The sequence below is a fragment of the Eptatretus burgeri genome, chromosome 6 (genome assembly GCF_056783735.1).
Source record: "Eptatretus burgeri isolate ZD-2024b chromosome 6, Ebu_testis_v1, whole genome shotgun sequence".
In the NCBI taxonomy this organism is placed as follows: domain Eukaryota; kingdom Metazoa; phylum Chordata; class Myxini; order Myxiniformes; family Myxinidae; genus Eptatretus; species Eptatretus burgeri.
Window position 1 is genome coordinate 89,310,388 of NC_140966.1, and position 15,127 is coordinate 89,325,514.

General features: G+C 45.9%; 1 protein-coding gene across 3 annotated transcripts in view; it reads left to right on the plus strand.

The window, feature by feature from the left end:
- Window positions 1-15,127, plus strand: part of LOC147025293 (enteropeptidase-like) — a 381,080-nt gene that overhangs the window by 71,832 nt on the left and 294,121 nt on the right. For all 3 annotated transcript variants that reach the window (XR_015059442.1, XM_085886159.1, XM_085886158.1), the window contains 2 exons: window positions 1,273-1,362; window positions 6,396-6,521. Coding sequence is in view for 2 of the 3 variants with exons in the window: in XM_085886159.1 (XP_085742285.1) it covers window positions 1,273-1,362; window positions 6,396-6,521 (216 nt within the window). In the remaining variant the exon portion in view is untranslated. The remainder of the gene's footprint in view (window positions 1-1,272; window positions 1,363-6,395; window positions 6,522-15,127) is intronic.

The window sequence follows — 15,127 nt, forward strand, 5'->3', positions numbered from 1 at the left end:
TTCCTTTTTTCAAAAGTTCTGCACTTTCACCCATGTTACAATTCTCTGTCCTCTTTCATGAATCAAAATGTAACCATCAATCCCAACTCTCTTTACTTTGTATGCTGCAAGTTCAGCTGCCATCATGCCATCTGGCTGCGTGTCAACTCTGTATCAACCAGACACGGCATTGCAGCAAAGTTGTTCTGTGATTCTGTGAGTATGATCCAATCATTAAGCTTTACAACTCGGATTTCTGCAATGGTACATCCTCTCTACTGGACCTTATGATGACTAACTTTCCATCCAATCTCTCCTCTTCCTCCTCAGGCCCTCTTGGCTTTTTTGATCACCATGTTCTTGTAAAAACCACATCTCTCTGATCTTGTAAATATTGCAGGACATCGGTACTTGCACAGGTCAACTGGTCACGACTGCGATCTGCCTTCTCAGAAAAAGATTTGGCTGCCATCATCAAGGCAGCTGATATTGATTCCACCTGCATAGGATTCCACCTCCCTTAAAAGCCTACTGTTTCTCATGTTTCAGTTTATCTTTTCCTCTCTGTCGCTATCCCATCCATTATGTTGGCCCTGGTACACTAAATTATCTGATTTTGTAGTTACGGTAAGTGGCTTGATTTCTCAAAATGGAAGGCAAACCTGACTGAGGACAACTTCAGAGTCACTCCATCAGGCTTGTAACAAGTTTGTGTGCATCCTGAGCCAAGTCAGACTACATCGTCTTTCCAATCTCCATCCAATCAGACTAAACCAAAAGGATGAACTTTCTAACCCTTCTTCGACATCCTAGTCATTATGATGCCTTGTCAAGTCAATCTCTGGTGTATGATCCCCTTCCTCATTTCAAACGACAGCACTGCAGAATTTACTTGCGATGACGCAGCATCTCTCAAATCGGCGATTGCCTCTAAAGTCTAAATCTACCATACCCAACCCATCCCACTCAGTCCCCAACTGAGACAACGATACAAAAATAACTTTGAGGAAGGAGTATTTTCAAGATTTTGCTCTTTATTTGCTTTTTATCATTTTGGAGACATGAAATGTTCATGTTTCTGTGATAGTTTCTGGGACCACAGGTGTGATGAGTCAAGTTACCTTTTGCCCATGTAATCATCCCACCATTATTTATGACACTGAGAACGAGTTACAGCTATGGATTTGTGGCATGGATAATTGTAATTTAAAGCTATGGATAATTGTAATTTAAAGTAAAGGTGTGATAATATTTATCTTAACTGTTATTTCATTCGATATTGTTTTTCTCCAGGGGACTGTGGAGGACCCAAGGTGTTCACGGAAGCAAATTCAAGTTTCACATCGCTGGGCTACCCTTCAAGACACCCAGAGGAGGCTGACTGTATAGTCCCTCGACCTTTTTGTTTGCTCGCAACAATGATGTTGCTTCCTCATGAGAATTAAATAATGAAGATGATATGTGATCTGTAGTTTATGAAAGGAAAACTGGTCACGAGAAAAGGCCACTTTGTTCAACAAGGCTGAAAATGCCTATGTGATGGGCAAAGCCTAACATTGCTCATCATAAGTCACTGTGGTAGCCTGGTGTTGGCTCAGTGGTTAGGGTGGTGGCTTAGGATCCTAGGGTCCTGAGTTCAAGCCCCGTCGGCCGCTGAATTAATACACCAGGGGGTTGACTCAGCCTGTCATCCTCCGGAGGTCGGTGAAATGAGTACCAGTTCCAGTGTGTGTACTGGTAGAGGGGCACTGCATCAGCGACATAATCGTGCTTCAAGAAATGATAGTTATCCCGGCAGCTAAGCTGCCATACGATCACCACCATAAGTCACTATTAGATAAGACATGGGCTTTTATCTCAAAGTGGCACACACTATACATGATACAGAAAGCCTAGTCGGTTATGAAAAGCTGGGGAGTGTGGTGGCATAAATTACAACCTGCTTAGGCCAGCACTTGTTACCATTTTGAAATAATACACCCCTTGGATTAAAAACAAAACCAGTCAACGGGCGGAGGATCTCCTCGTAATCTAATGGCCATCCGTATCTGGTGGCCTACTGCGTCCATGGATGTCATGCAGTTGGGTTATATACTCTTACATGACATCAGCCTCCATTTCTAGGAGACTGGTGGCAGGGTTTGCACTCCGGCCACTGTAAAACACTTCATTCCGCAACATACACAAAAACATATCAACCTAAGAAGAACCCGGTCAGCAGGAGTAACTCCTGTACAGCTGTGCTTCGCATAGCAGCTCACCAGATGATGGGACTGGGGCAAAGCCTTAGGGATTCCCATTATTTGATGACAGGAGGGAAACCGCAGGGCAGCCCTGCTGTTCCGGGTTGTGGTGTGTTTCAGAGATGTCGTCCACCAGAAGGCAGTCTCTTTGGGTTAACATGAGGTGGTCCCATCGAGTGGGTGCCTGGAATGTTCTCACACTAAGAGAGAATGATCACCCTTCTCTGCTGTCGATCATCTGAGCTCCAGCGTCTGAAAATCTATACTGCAACACTTTTTGAGGTTTGGAGACCGAATAGTAGAGAGGTCATGTTGAGTGGTTCCACCGACAACTAATTTGGTTGCTCTGATATTCCCAGGGAGTTGCTGTAGTAATGTCCAACAAGCTGAATCCTATGATAATTGAGATAACACCAGTCAATGAGCTTATTATGAGACTGAGGATTCGTTACTCTGTGGATGTCATTTCCCTGGTCTCTGTATATGCTCCGTCTGAGGTGGGTGATCTCAATGAGAAGGAGACATTCTGTGCCGTGCTTGAGTATGTGTTTGATTACTTGAGGTGAAATAATCTTCTAGTCTTGGGGGATTTCAATGCACCACGTGGCACTGATAGGGATGGTTATGAGACATGTGTTGGTCCCCATGGGTCTGGAACCAAGAATCAGAATATCACTAAGTTCCTTGACATCAGGCAAGATGTTGTGGACCTTGGGTGGCTGGTTCATGGTTTCAGTGCCCACAGCCACATCGCTAAACGTGGTTTTCCAATGCTGGTGGTGCGGCAATGGAGATTGACCATGTTCACGTTGATGATCACTGGAGGTTGCATGGTCTACCGGAGTGCTCAGATCTTCAATGCCGATCACAGGCTTGCTGCAACAACTCTGAAGCTGCGGTTCAAATGCAAGAGAAATATACCATCCCAGCCTCGGCTGGATGTTGGCAAGCTGAAGGATGAAAGGGTAGCTGAGGAGTTTGCGATCAGTTTGAGTGGGAACCGAGTGGACGTGGGCATTTTATGACACCCTGAAGAGTTGTGGAGTGCCTTAAAGATTACCATCCTTGATGTTGCAGGTGGGTGTTTTGGAACCCACTGCCAGGTGAAGAAGAACTTCCAAGGGACACTGAATACAATTGCATTGCCAGGCTTGATGGAAGAGCTGAGATGCTCAGGGAGCTGAGTGCAAAAACTGTATGTTTGCTGAGGGCGGACAAGTAGGCCCAAGTGTGAGGAATCTGTGAAAGGGATTGGCATCACCTGTGGTCAAATGATTATTATCCGGCTTGCAGAGAAATTAATGGATTGTGTTCGTCCAATCATGTCCTTCGGCGCACTGCATAGCAGAGGGTGGTGAACTCTTGACAGAGGAGCCTGAAGTGAAGGCCCGTTTGGTCAGTTACATTGAGTGGCTTTATCAGGCTGACACACCAGCTGTCGAGTTGGATGTCAGGGGTGATACTATCCCTATTGCTGACCCTCCAATCAACTGTGAACCACCTTCGTTTGTGGAAACACAGGCTGCAGTGAATCAATTGAAAGTGGGTCAAGCTCCTGGGATTTGTGGCATCCATGCTGAACTTCTCAAGGCTGGTGGAAGAGCTGCACTCGTTCTGTGCTCTGTTTGGAGCACAGGCATCATCCCAATTGACTGGAAGAGGGGCTTTGTTGTCCCTCTCTGGAAAGGGAATGTTGATCACCAGGATTGAAACAGCTACTGAGGGGTGATGTTGCTCTTAGTGCAGGGCAAGTTTTTGCTCAGAAAATTATTGAGGGTTTGCCACCATTTGCTTGAGCACCAGAGCCCAGAGAAGAATGGCTTTACACTAAAGATGTCAATGATTGACCATATTGTTGCTCTTCGGGTCTTCATCAAACACAGGCAAGCGTTTCGGCAGGGGCTGCTTGCAGCCTATTTTGATCTCTGCAAAGCGTTTGATTCAGTGAATTGGGATACAATCTGGAGGATTCTCAGTGTTCATGGGGTGCTCTCAGAGCTGATAGATCAGATTTCTGAACTATACTCTGGTACTGAGAGTGCTGTAATGGTGGCGTTTCCATCTCTTGCTGATTTCCAGTTGTTATTGGAATTTGTTAGGGATGTTTGCTCCCCCCCCCGCACTTTCCTGTGCTTGTATGGACTGGATTTCAGAGAGGATATCTGAGAGAGTGCATCCAGCTGCGGTGCATCGTTTGGGTGTTGGGAATGTCAGGATTTCTGACCTGGATTTTGCAAATGATTCAGTCACATTTGCAGAGACTCTGGATATCCTGTTGGGGGATATCCTTCAGGTGCTGATTGGGGAGTCAGAGCTGCTGGGATTATGGGTCTCCTGGGTGAAAACTAAGATCCAAGCTTTCATTGATAGCTTGGATGCTGTTATCTTGTCTGTGCCAGTCTGTGGTGAGGGTGTTAAGGTCACAGAGAGATTCTCTTACCTTGGCAGTGATATTCATGTCTCTGCTGGCTGTGAGCCAGAGGTCAATTGACGTCTGGGTCGGGCCTGGGGAGTCATGGATTCACTTGATCATGGGGTGTGGTGCTGTCAGTACCAATGCAGGAGGATGAAAGTCTGAGTCTTTAAGTCCTTGGTTCTCCAGTTTTTGTCTATGGACGTGAAACTTGGACTCTGAGCAAGGATCTGAGACAGACTTGACTTATTCAGTACCAGGTCTCTTTGGAGAATCCTTGGCAATCGCTGGTTGGACTTTGTGTCCTAACGAGCATTTGCTGAGAGAGACCCAAATGATATTTGCTACCCTGTATAGTTTGTGAGCATCAGCTGCGGCTCGATGGACAAGTGGCTCGTTTTCCCGATGCTGATCCTGCTCATCAGATTCTCTCAGTGAGGGAGCCTCTTGATTGGAGGAGGCCAATGGGCCAACTACGTGCTTCATGGTTGCAGAAGGTTAATTGGTATCTCAAGGAGATGGGGATGGGCTGGGACTCTGCCTGGTGGATGGCCAGATGAAGTGCCCTGGTGTACCGGCAGAAAGTGGATGAGGTGACTCACTGCTTCGGCGCATGCTCCAATACCTGACCTGACCCCTCCAAGTGTTGATTTTTTTTGAGCATTACATGCTGGTTTAAGGGCTTGGTCCAGTGTACACCAAGAGGGTCAGAAAGGTGGATTATGACCCGGTATAAAATTTTATTACAGTATAAATAGACAGTGTATGTGCATTACCAGATGAAAACTGGTGTATAAACATAAACCTTGGTGTATCTTGGCAGCTTGTACAGCATTGGCATATTCCAGGTTCACACGCACACATTCATTATGATTACCAACTACATCATTGGGAGTATAGTGATGCATGCATGGTCTTTTCTGCCTTCTCTCTTTTGGATATTATGCCATTTAGCGTGGAAGACCTTTTTAAGGTCATGTAGGGTCCAATCAGTTATTGTTGGCTTCGAGGTTTATGCCAATCTGGAGGAAACCTTCATTGGAATGCCTGCAGGGCTCTTTTCATGTCGAGGCTCTCATATGACTGTGTTATGCCTGGATAGGTTATGATTTTAGAGACAGGAAGTTGTGCTGGGTGCTTTCTGATCTCCATTTTCTCCATTTGTCAAGGCATTGATAAAACAGACAATTGTGTTGTTTATGCTTGGTTTCCAGTTGGATTCTTGATTTCACACATTGTTGTCCAGAGGTTGCATGACTCCTCTGTTGAGCATATGATCTGAAGAGTTGAGAGGAGCAAATATGATACAAGGTGTATGATGAGGAAAGTTTGACATTAATAGGTTAAAGGGTACAGTGGAGTAGAATGAGAACCATCCATTCAGCATGACGGCAGCCTAATTAACTACAAAGCAGAAACATGGAAAAAGGATGACCAGATAGGAAGAGGTCTTTGCTGTTGGCAGGGAGGGATTCATAGATGGTGTCGAGGGAAGTGTGGTGGGGTTGGGTTGGGGATGGAGCTGGGGATGATGCAGCTTTATTTAAATATTGCACCATTTCAACAAAATAATTGGGTACCATCTCGAGATTACAGTAGGCATAAAACGGTGGAATTACAAACCCTAATACCCCTCCTTCATTTATTGCTATTAGAATCTGTAGACTACCTCATAAAATCATCTACTTGTATTCGTGCAATATCTTTCACAACACTTTTTGCTTTGTTGTGCAGTCAACAATTTGTTTTGGTTGCCTCAGGTTTGTGGTATGTGAGGGCCGCTCCTGGTTTGAATGTCCTGCTCAACATCACAGACCTGGATATTGTGCTTGGTGGAGATTTCCTGGACGTTCTCGATGGAGAAGAGTACAACACCACTCGATTAGGTAAAACAAACCCGAGTGCAACACCACAATGCAAAACACATGCACATTTGATGAGTTAACATGATTTGAGTGTATTGCACCACCCAAATGTATCACTCAATTTGGGACTTCTCTTTTGGTCTTCATGTTGTTTGGTTGTGAATAACTTCATTTTTGAAAAAGGCTGTCATCGTTGTTAGCGAATTTATTGGTTACATACCTCATTACACTATCATTATATTGTTGTGGTTACCAAATTCGCAAACCACCATTCAGGTCCCTTAGGTGAGATATCTCGGTAAGTATATGTGTAGTTAGGCCCAAACCCGTTGTCTAGTGGGAATACATGTCATTTATGCGTGCTGCGACTCTTCAGGATAGCCGTTTTTCTTTTACTATCTTTATTTTGGACCAACCGCCATTGTTACCACCACCAACCACAACATCAACCACCCACCGCGGCGCCGCTTCACGTCACACCTCACAACCGTCGCATCGCCACCGTTCTTGCGCCGCTTGTGGGTACCGGTGTTGGACTCGTGCAGGGCGCGCGCCGAACAGCGTGTACAAAACCACGGATTTTCAGCTCCAAAAACGGATCAAAAACGACACACGCCCACTTTTGTTCCGTCCAATCGGTGAGCGAGGGGCGATTTGGCCCCGCCTCCAGGGCATTGGAGGGCGGTCGCTATATGCAAATTTATGGATCAAAAAGCATTCACGCCCACTTTTTCTCGGGCCAATGGGGAGCGAGGTGAAAGGTCGAAGGCAGGGGGTCAAAGATGAGAGAGCGAAGCCACGGGGCTTATATAAGCGACCGCGTTCGTCAAGTCAAGGGAGTTAAGACTTCGCAGCCGGTGGAGTTGGGAAGAAGAAGCAAGAAGGAGTTGGTCGTCGTCGTCGTCGTGTGCGTTGGAGTCGGAGCGAAGAGGACGGAGCTGTGGAGAGGCGGCGAGGGCAGACGAGGGGGTGCTCGCGTCGTGCCGGGAGCTGCACACCAGGGAGGCCGACGGCGCGACCTGGTCGAGGTGGAGACGCTCGTCGCGGGACTCGAGGCAGAGTAGAAATCCTCCTTTCCCCCGAGCATCAGCAACCCCCTCCTGTTTGCCCCCGTGCTGAGATAGTGCGACCAAGGGGGCCCCTTTCCCACCCCCTACCAGACACTGTCCGCGAGGCCCGCGGAGTTGAGGCAACATCGCCGCTCCGCGTCTCATCACCAGACGGGTAGGCCCGACCCGGTCTCGGCCTCAGACCCGCCTCATCCTTGAGGGTTCTCTGTTCTTTTTCTTGGTTTTGGATATGTGTTGTCGGCGCCGTCTGTGAAGTAAAATTGTATAAGTGTTGCCGTGTGCCCGCGTAATCGGTATTAGATCTGCATTGTCGCATTTGCTTTTTGTGTAAAATTGCATTGTGTTTCTTTTCCTTTTCTATGTGCTTTTGGTGGAATTGAATATGTGTGCTTTCCGTTCATCGTGAATAAATGTGCTTTGTGTTGAACTGTTTCCCGCTTCGCTTCGTCATTTCTTTCATTGAATCCTCATCTTGCTTCACGTAAAGGGTTGGTAGTGGGCTGAATACGCCCGATAATTAATCGAACCGTCGAGGCCGACGATAACACCGCTCGGTTATCCCGATAGTACGGAACGGGTCGCTTAAGTGGCCCGTGTCCGAAGTCGACCTGCGGCGAGGTGCGATCGCCCGGTCTACCCTCCGTGTGGGTACTTAAGTAGGTCGAATTTGGCGAGCAACCCTATCCCACGCGGGGGCTGATTGGCTCGATCGCGGTGAGACCGAAAGGTCCACCCGTGACTGGTTCCTGGCGTTAGTCCGAGAGGGTCACGACTGGATTGTCCGTCCGGTGGGCGACGTGCCGCGATTCGAGTTACGTGGCCGTCAGCACGCCGGCGGGCGCGAATCCGTAACAATATGAACTATATGATTGACCTGTCTTGTGTTAGTTACACTATCTGTAATCATTTGACCAGAATTGGTGGTGTAGTGGTTCGAGCATCTACTCTGAATCTGGGAGGTCAGTGGTTCAAACCCTGACCAAGTCATAACAAGGACTTAAAAAACACGACACGTGCTGCTTCCTTGCTCGATGCCCAGCATTTAAAAGGATATAACAGGCAGAGATTGGCAACCACAGTGCAGGTCTTGATGGGCCTTGTGGTGATAATTCCTTTCAGTGTGCTGGTTGACAATGATGGTGTTTAAACCAGGTGATGAGGATGTTTAAACCAGAACAAAATACATCTCACTCACGTTTAAAATGCAATGAAGTTTTTTTTTTCAATGAAGTCTGGTTGATGATTACTCCTTCCGTCATCTCTGCAGTGGTTAGTGAAGAAGGAAGGGTTTATTGGTGTTGCCCCACCATTGCTTTAAAATGGTGTTGAAGATTGCAATCTGCTGTGGCGAAAGGCAGAAAGGATTTATTTGTTGTCATTGTAGTTGTTGAGCCAACCAAATGAAATTCACTTCACTGTCCTGTGTTGGCTTTTGAGACACCCATTCGATTGCACCCAGACAAAATTAAAAACAACAAGATGAAATTTAGCACTCAGACAAAATAATATGGCTGCCATTTTGGTTTTCTGGTGGGTGGGCCCACATATCAGGTCTGTAGGCCTTTGCAAATTATACTGTTATGTCGAATCCTGCACCACCATTCGTATACTGTTATGTCATACTGTTATGTCGAAGATACATAGCCAGATTGTGCTAAGTGCAGTATGGTCCGTGTGTTTCACGTAGGTTAGATTGCCATGTAACAGTGATCTGTTAGAGTAAGTCGTTTGTTGCACGTGACATTGAGGAGGCAGCTTATGTAATTTATAGACAGGGTGAATAGCAATGATGTATATGCAAAACGTCTTGTTTGTGGGAGGGGAAAGGTGTGGACTTCCCATAGCAGAGGCACACGTGTCGTACGTGTGCAACGAGGCCGATTACGATCTCTGGCCTGTTTGTACCAGCGATGGTGGTACAGTGGGCTGTAGATCCCAGAAGAAAAGATGTACATTTATTTTTATAGGGGCCCGGGCCACCCCCATGGGCAGGACCTGGGAGGAGGACTCTGCCCAGGAGGAAGAGGAGAAAGAACTTCCTGCATGAGAGTCACCAGGAGAGTCCACGAGAGATGACGAGTATAGGCTCGTGATTCCACCGGAGATACCCAATAGAGGCTCATATGCAAGGAGGATGGAGAGCTCGCTTGCAGTTGAAGTCTTGTGGGGAATTGACCCAAGTTAAGATCACCCTGTATTTTTGGAGGACCTGGAGGAAAAACAACAAAAGGGGACTGCGTGGCCAAGTTGAAGGCCTACCCTTCGCTGGCCCTGCTCGTCACTGGTTCCCGTCTCTCTCCTGGTCTCTAAAGCGGACACAATTGTGTTGAACTACATGCACCCTGTGCATCAAAGAAAGGGGAAGTCACACCTGCAATTTTGTTGTGTTGTACTATAAGTGCGATCTGTGGCGCCTCATGGGTTTGGATTTGAGCGTTTATTTATTGTTGCACATATATAAGTTTGCATATCCCATTCTCCTTTTTGTGTAGCCTGGTGTTGGCGCAGTGGTTAGGGCAGCGGCTTGGGATCCAAAAGGTCCTGAGTTCAAGCCCTGTTGGGCCACTGAATTAATACACCAGGGGGTTGACTCAGCCTGTCATCCTTCCGAGGTCGGCGAAATGAGTACCAGTATACTGGGCCGGTGTATACCCCGGTTAAAATAGATGTACCATATCCCTGTGTCGTAAGAGGCGACCAGGGTTGCGTCAGGAAGGGCATCCGGTGTAAAACATGTGCCAAATCACTATGCGGATCATACGGATGATCCGCTGTGGCGACCCCTAACGGGAGCAGCCGAAAGAAGAAGAAGAAGAAGATTCTCCTTTTTGTGTCTTTTTGACTTGCTTGGTTTGATATGTTATTGCAGAGTCTTGTCGATCCTCTTCACTGTGTTTTGCTTTCAAAAAAAAATAAAAAATCCTTTAAAAGGTAAGAAAGCGTGTTTCAGCCATCTGCATTCCAGGCTTGTTAGCCGTCATTTCAGCTCATTTCGGTGACCTTGTGGAATGGTAAAAGTCAAGTAATATTCAGTGCAGTGCCTTGAAGGATCGCTTGGATCATCTCTCAGGCCGTAAGGTCCCGGCTTTGAGTAATTACGTATGAACGGATATTTAGACGCAATAATACACTGCCTAAGTTTGTTGCTACAGATTTCCATTGGCTTTGCTTGGGTCTAGTGTTGATCACGATGAGGGAACCTGAATCATATTAAAACTAGAAGGGCACTCTTTGATGTCGTCAGATATGCCTCCACCTACATTATTACATCATTGATTTATACATACTTGTGCCAAGGTTGATTTGAATCCCTGAACCCAGATTCAAATTTTTAAACAATTCTGGCTACCAGACTATGCATCCGATCAGGTTGAAATTCAAAACGTATATTCCCCATGACTACTGGATCATAACTGTGATGATTCACATCGATTGAAGTGGTTCAAGAGAAATGATTTTGTTAAGATTTTCATTCAAAGCAATATGGTTGTCAGACCATATGACCTATTAATTATTCGTAAACACCCTCGTATCTCCAAGGCTTCGGGAACATGTGGGTGAAGTTTCCCTTCGATCTGTTAAGCCGTTCTGGAGAAGGTTTTTAAAGGTTTAGTCTTCAAAAAATCATAGCTGCCAAACCATGTGACTCATGACATCATAGGTGGAGAACTTTTTGTTCCTCATGAATAGGCGATCATATCTGTAAAGTTTCGCCTCGATCTGTTCAGCCATTTTGGAGAAGATTTTTGAAGGTTTTTTTTATAGTTAAAAATACATATGGCTGCCGAACCATGTGACCGATGATGTCATTAACCCCCCCAACCCCCCCCCCCCAAAATACAATTTAGCCCTAAATGACTCAAAAATTTTCATACTGATTGGATAAAGCGTTCGACATGTACAATTATGACATTGTAACGAAGCCACCTATGACATCATCAAAAAAAAATCGCACTTGTTTCCCATGGGAAGTACTTCACATGTGCCAAGTTTCAATTTTTTTCATGGATCAGTTTTGGAGATACTGAGATCCAAATTTTTTTCCTTGTTCCAACATGACTGACACACCACGTGACCTATGACGTCATAATTATTTAAATATGTTACATGAGTAGTTGCACCTTTCGTGAAAAGTTTTGTGTCAATCGGATAAGCAGTTGCAGAGAAAACAGAAAAAATTCACATGGATGTACTTATGTATGTACGGACATACGTATGGATGGACAGACAACCAGAAAACATAATGCTACTGGGGACTTTGTCAGCAGAGTCATAAAAATGTAATCGTATTAAAAAAATTATAAAATAAAATATATAATAAAAGCTATTTGTAAGGTTTAATCAAGCCCATCTTGGTGGTGTCGAACAAAATTCGCCATTAAATATTGACATGTTGAGTGACTTGGGAATAAAAATGAGAAAGTCCTGCAAGGAAAAATTTGCAAGCTCCCAATCTTGCCAGGGTGACAAGCTCCGTTGAGTGGACCTTGCAAAATCTGCTATGTCTATTGGCTCTCCGGAAGGACTCCACTGATTGGCAAATAATGTTTGCACGCTTGCTTTCTTACCGCCATTGGCAAAATGTACAGAAAAATTAATGAGTCGCTTCAAGCCTAATGGCCTCCTCTTGCATTGAGTTCCTTGAAAGGGAAAATATAATTTTATATTTATATTTTTAATGGAAAGCTGCAGCGATAAAAGTTGACTGTAGCCTCATGGCCTGATTTACAGTCTGAATGCTGAACCCATTGCATAAAGGCAGAAGCCTAATTTCCAGAACAAAAGGAAGAAATGTAGTAGAAAGATGCAGGACAATACAAAAAATTCTGCACACAAATCACATTCCCACTTCAATAACAGAACACAACATACATGATACGTAGCTCTGACAGGTACTCTGACCGACTACCACTCTGGGAAGGAGAGGGCCTGACACATTATAATGGCAAAATGCGGTTATGGGGTTGTCTTCTTTTGATTGAACATGTTCAGAGGTCAGACATAAAGGATACACGCACAATCTCACATACTCTACAACCTCAGATCAAGGCAAAAGCCAATCCACAGAATCTTTGCATCCACAAATTATATCTGCTGTGACTTTTTCCATCCATGTCGTTTTGGGTTTTCTTAAGAATATTTCCTCTATATCCTTGTTTCATTGCAGAAAAAAAAATAATAGATATATATATATATATATATATATATATATATATATATATATATATATATATATATATATATATATATATATATATATATATATATATATATATATATATATATATTGTTGAGGAAATTCGCAAACCACCATTCAGGTCCCGTAGGTGAGATATCTCTGTAAGTACATGTGCAGTTAGCCCCAAACCCGTTGTTTAGAGGGAATAAATGTGATTCATTCGGGCTACGACCCTTTAAGATAGCCGTTTTTCTGTTCTATCTTTATTTTGAACCAACCACGTCTCAACCGCCATCACACAACAACCACCAACCGCAACGCCGCTTCACAACAACAACAACGCCAACAGCCACGACCTTTACCTTCACAACTCGCTCCCGCAAAAATCGCATCACCGCCATTCCAAACGTCACCATGGCCATGGACCACCACTTTAGACCCTCCACCACCTTCGCCTCTCCTTCTGCGGCCATTCCCGCACCGCTTGTGGGCACCGAGCGTCAGGCTGTCCTGGACTCGTACAGGGCGCGCGCCGAGCCGCGGGTACAAAGTGCGGCCTTTCCGAGGAGAAGTCGGATCAGGAATGATACACGCCCACTTCTGATCCGTCCAATCAGCAAGCGCGGGGCGGTTTGGCCCCGCCTCCAGGCGCGTTGGAGTAGAATCGATATATGCAAATTCGAGGATCAGGGGAGATTCACGCCCCTTTTTCTCCGTCCAATGGGCGAGCGTGGCTCCACCCCTGAGCTCGTTCTGATCCAGAAATTTGCATATGGGATCTCCTACACCACTATAAAGCGCCGAGCGCGGGGCGAATTCGGAGTGTTTTTCGGTCAAGGCGAGTTGGAGAAGAGTTGAGTTTTGGGTCGGAAGCAGTTGGAGGCAGTCGGAGTTGGAGAGGAGTTGGAGTTTGAGTTGGAGAAGGGTTGGAGGCAGTCGGCTGAGGAGAATTGCGGAGGGGACCGGATACCTCGGGTCCGAGGCAAGGAAGACGGCGGTCGGCGACGAGGTCACAGCGGAGTCGCTCGTCGTGGGACCCAAGCAAGCCAGCTATCCTCTTTTCCCAGAGCATCAACAATTCCCCCCTTCCCCCCCCCCCGCGCTGAGATAGTGCGAAAAGGGGGCCCCGTTCCCACCCCACTCCAAGCAGTGCCAACGAAACCCGCGAAGGAGCGTGGAGTCGGGGCACCGCCGCCACATTTGCGGATCATCACAAGACACGGGTAGGCTCCACCCGGTCTCGCGGCCCACAGGCCCCGTCTGCCCCCTTGTTTTTGAGGGTGGTCCTTTTCTTTTGCTTTTGAGTATATGTGTTGTCGGCGCCGTCTGTAAAGTAAAACTGTGTAAGTGTTGCCGTGTGCTTGCGTAGTCGGTAGTAGATCTGCATTGTTGTGTTTCTTTTGTAACATCTGCTTTTGGTGCATAATTGTTGTAATTGTATGTGTGCTTTCCGTGTGCCGCAGAATAAATGTGAATTATGTTCAACTGTTTTTCCCGTTTCGCTTCGTCTTTTCTTTAATTGAATCTCCATCTTGCTTCACGTAAAGGGTTGGTAGTGGGCTTAATACGCCCGATAATTAATCGGAACCGTCGAGGCCGACATTAACACCGCTCGGTTATCCCGATAGTACGGAACGGGTCGCTTAAGTGGCCCGTGTCCGGAGTCGACCTGCGCGAGGTGCGATCGCCCGGTCTACCCTCCGTGTGGGTACTTAGGTAGGTCGAATTTGGCGAACAACCCTATCCCACGCGGGGGGCCGATTGGCACGATCGTGGTGAGGCCGAAAGGCCCACCCGTGACTAGTTCCTGGCGTTAGTCCGAGAGGGTCACGACAGAATTGTCCGTCCGGTGGGCGACGTGCTGCGATTCGAGTTACGTGGCCGCTCGCATGCCGGCGGGCGCGAATTCGCAACAATATATATATATATATATATATATATATAAATATATATATATATATATATATATATATATATATATATATATATATATATATATATATATATATATATATATATATATACACACACACACACACACTAACGGGGTATGCTTACACATGCTTTCGCACGGTGATGTCTCTAAAGCGGTGCTTACGCATGTGTAATCATACGAACCGTGCTTTGGAACCGTGCTTCCCCATTAGGGTGTTCCACTTTTGCAAAAGTAGTTGCTGGAATGAAGCACTCTGTGCCTATCGATTCCACTAGTGAAGTTAGGTGATCCACCAAAGCTTGAAAATTTTCCCGCCTTTTTTGACAGCGGGCCGGCATTTTGAAATTTCAGGAAAAATCCATATTTTTGGAAATAATATTGATTTTTGAATATTTTAAAAATATATATTTGTCTGTGTTTAGATGGCCGAATGCACTTCAGT